At 46.2% G+C, this 3,456-nt stretch overlaps 1 protein-coding gene across 1 annotated transcript; it reads right to left on the bottom strand.

Annotated features, from left to right (window-relative positions):
- Window positions 1-1,909: 1,909 nt before the first annotated feature.
- LOC125546470 (putative E3 ubiquitin-protein ligase SINA-like 6) lies at window positions 1,910-3,456 on the bottom strand. The gene is made up of 2 exons (XM_048710726.1): window positions 3,241-3,456; window positions 1,910-2,638 (listed from the first exon to the last, which is right to left on the bottom strand). Exons 1-2 carry the CDS (start codon window positions 3,454-3,456, stop codon window positions 1,910-1,912), a joined length of 945 nt encoding a protein of 314 aa, XP_048566683.1.

Raw genomic sequence — 3,456 nt, 5'->3', positions numbered from 1 at the left:
AAGTCCTAGGTTCGAAGATAGGAGCCTTTTGTCATTTCCAACTACATTATTGTGAGCATTCGGAACCCGTTCCTACCATAAGGGTAATAAAAGGCTGTTGTAGAGCTGGGAGTCGATTGCAGAAAAATCAACTGCCTCAGCAAACAGAGCAAAATTATCAAAAACCCTCTCTGCCTGCACATCCAACTACCTGCATGCGTTCTCCCCATGAAACCATTTTGATGTTGTTGACGTACTGTATGACTGCTCGCGTTGCGCAGTCCAGAATCGAACAATGTTTGCACTTGTCCTGGCCCATTTGGGTATCTCCTGTATTATGGTTTTACTATGTGTGTTGTCCCTCACTTGGCTTTCTCTTGAGGTTATGAAGTTCTGTTTACCATGTAAGAGTAGCAGGGCTTGTACATGCTTGATTTATTTATTTTTCCGATACTTTCTGATAATTTAACATGACATATTTGCTTGACAAAATCTTTAAGCTTTTACAGATTGTAGAAAAATTGGGGAATCTTTTTATTTACTTGAGGAGAAATGTAGGTTTCACAATGTTGGAAGATGACAAACATCTTTGTGTTGCATACAATTTGGGTGATTGTTTGCTTAAACTACTCTCGATTTGCATTTCCGTTTCTGTAATAGAATCTCTCTCCAAGCTACTGCTTCCAGTTAAATGTCACAAAAAGATTGCGAACCTGTTTTGAATGCGCATTATCAGGTGATATTTTAAATAAACTTGGGAAATGCACACAGTTTCTGCAATTTGGGACTTGAGAAACTAAGTAGTAGCCGCAATGTAACCAGCAGGTTGGAGGTTGGACTGAATTTGTGAGGCCCATTACATTTTACTTGTGTTCACGGATGAATTACAAAAAAAAAAATCAAAGCTTATATCTGACGCTATGTTGGACAATGGACACAACTGTTGTTGACCTTTTTTTTCTTCAGAAAGGAGTAACCCCGGCTTCTGCATCCGGCCTCTGCATCATGTGATGCACACAACCACTTTATTAAACATAAAAGTTCCAAGTCACTGAATACCAAAAGGTTTACATCGCAACACACGAGGATTTATGTGAACCATGAATACAAACTTTGAAAGAAGCATGATCCTCTGTCCCCAGTTTGATACATAATAACACACAACTTGACCCGTCTCCGAGAGGGGGGGGGGGGGGGGGACTCTTTGAAATGTGACTCTGTCCACAATGGCATCTTCAGTTGAACTTTAAGGTTCTTTGAGCATCAGGTCCAGCTTGCTCACAGAAAAAAATATCTCAGATATAAAAATGAAAAAATGATGTTAGTTTTTCAGAAGGATAAATTTACATGCATCTTATTCATGCCAATCTGAAAAAAAATGATTTATAGAAGCTTCTTTCATGTGAACAAAAAATTGAAGAATCTGAACATGAACAATACGGTTCACAAAATGTATAATTTGCCATACATACTCTGCTGCAGGTTATAAAGAACAGAATAAATTATGGTGCAGGATCTTCAGATTAACTTCAATTATTGGTTGCACTTCACTCAGATCAAATACAAACTAGTAGCTGCATTACCACTATTTAGGCCATTTGTTCAGAACAAAGGGCGAAGCATTCCTACCCTTGCTTAGCTGCATATTGCTGCTACCATTGCTTAGCTGCATTGCTACCAAGTCAAACTGATCTAGTACTGATATTGCCTAAACAGCTAAACCATCAGATGCCAGAATAATCATACATTCATACTAATCATCCATCCCTGCTGCTTAGTTGCATTACTACTGAACTTGTTACCATAATCTTGATTGATTAGGTTGATTAGCTTGCACATGTGTGGTTTAGCCTCTAGTCATACATCCATACTAATCATCTAACTTAGCTGCACAAATCATCCATAACATGAAGGAGATCAATCACTTACTTCACTGCATCCTCCTCGGCGCCCTGGCCTGCAGTGTAGTTGACTTGGGAGCGACGGCGGCAGGTGGGATGAGATCGATGCGGACGCTGAGGGTGAGCGTGTCGCCGGAGAGCAGCTCCTGGGGCACCACCAAGAACATCCCCTGGCCCAACGCCGGCGCGCACGTGAACATCGCGTTGCTGATCACCGGCGAGGTCATGAGAACTAGGTCGTAGTTCTTGTCGCCGCCACGGCGCTCAATGGAGAGCTTGCACCAGAACCGGGGGCCCGTCTCAGCCTCGCCGTCCGGCCTGATGCACATCAGTGACATGGCGGTGCCCGGACCGAGCGGGCAGAGGGAGACGAGGAACACGCTGCGGTCCTCCTCCCCGACGAGCAGGTGCCAGCCGTGCGACAGGGAGAAGCTCAGGCACCAAGACCGGCCATAGCGGACCGTGACGGCGGGGCGCTGGTGATCGGCGGCGAAGTGGTTGGCCAGCATTGCGCGGGAGCCCACGAAGGCGCATGCGGACTCCGGGCAGGTGCAGGGCGCGCAGTGGCACACGCGCTGGTGGTCCGCGGCCTCGTGGAACACCACGTAGCGCTCGCAGCCGAACGCCTTGTAGGGGCATGGCACCTTGGCGGCGCCGACCACCTTGTCCAGCTGGCCGCAGTGGGTGTTGGCACGGCTGCAGACGGCGCGGTGCCCGGCACGGCAGTAGTAGCACACTACGTGCCCTACGGCATCACACTGCGATAGTAAACACAACAATACCCAAGCCATCAGCTTCCAGGCCTCGTTTCTCATTTTTTTTCCCATGAAAAAGGAGTTTTATTCCAAATTGATAGAGTTACAGTCGAGAGGCAAAAGATCCTCGATACATGGTGGTCCTAGATGCATCCACACAGCCGTGGTACACTCTACGCGACTATAATTTGCCAAGCAGTCAGCGACTCTATTCTGATCCCTATTTAATTTCTGGGAAATAAACTCCCTATCCCTCATCAACGCCTTAATTTCAGCTACGAGATGTCCATAGGCAGAACAAATCAATCCATCTCCTTCTCACTTGCAAGTTTGTTTTAAGAAAGGGAGGACACCGAGTTCGGTCTCTGGCTCTCTGCATCATTGCGATGCACACACCACAAATGTATGTATACTTATTAAATTTCACTTGCAAGATGATAGATGGAGAGGATGAGAAATGTCTTCCATCCACTTGAAAATAAAATAAATATGTCATCTTCCCAAAATCTCAAAGAAATCCTCTCAAAAAGAGATAGACAGAGGGTTTTCTTTTTGGTTTTTTCAAAAAAAAAAAATGGTCGCTTTGGTGTGAGAGGAGAGATCACCTTGAACACCGGGGGCTTGAGTGGGAGGTGGCAGCCCTGGCAATGGAGGAGTGTCACGTCCATCCTCACATCGATCTGTATCGGTGCCATGGATTCCGCCGCCACCAACGCATCCTCTGCTTCGCCTTCGTCCTGCATCGTCACCTCCCTTTTCTCTGACTCCGACTTCACCTCCTCGGCACTCGCCTTCTTGCCACGACTCTCCCCATCCTTCAT

Source organism: Triticum urartu, chromosome 3 (genome assembly GCF_003073215.2).
Source record: "Triticum urartu cultivar G1812 chromosome 3, Tu2.1, whole genome shotgun sequence".
In the NCBI taxonomy this organism is placed as follows: Eukaryota; Viridiplantae; Streptophyta; class Magnoliopsida; order Poales; family Poaceae; genus Triticum; species Triticum urartu.
This window is presented reverse-complemented; position numbering and strand designations above follow the sequence as displayed.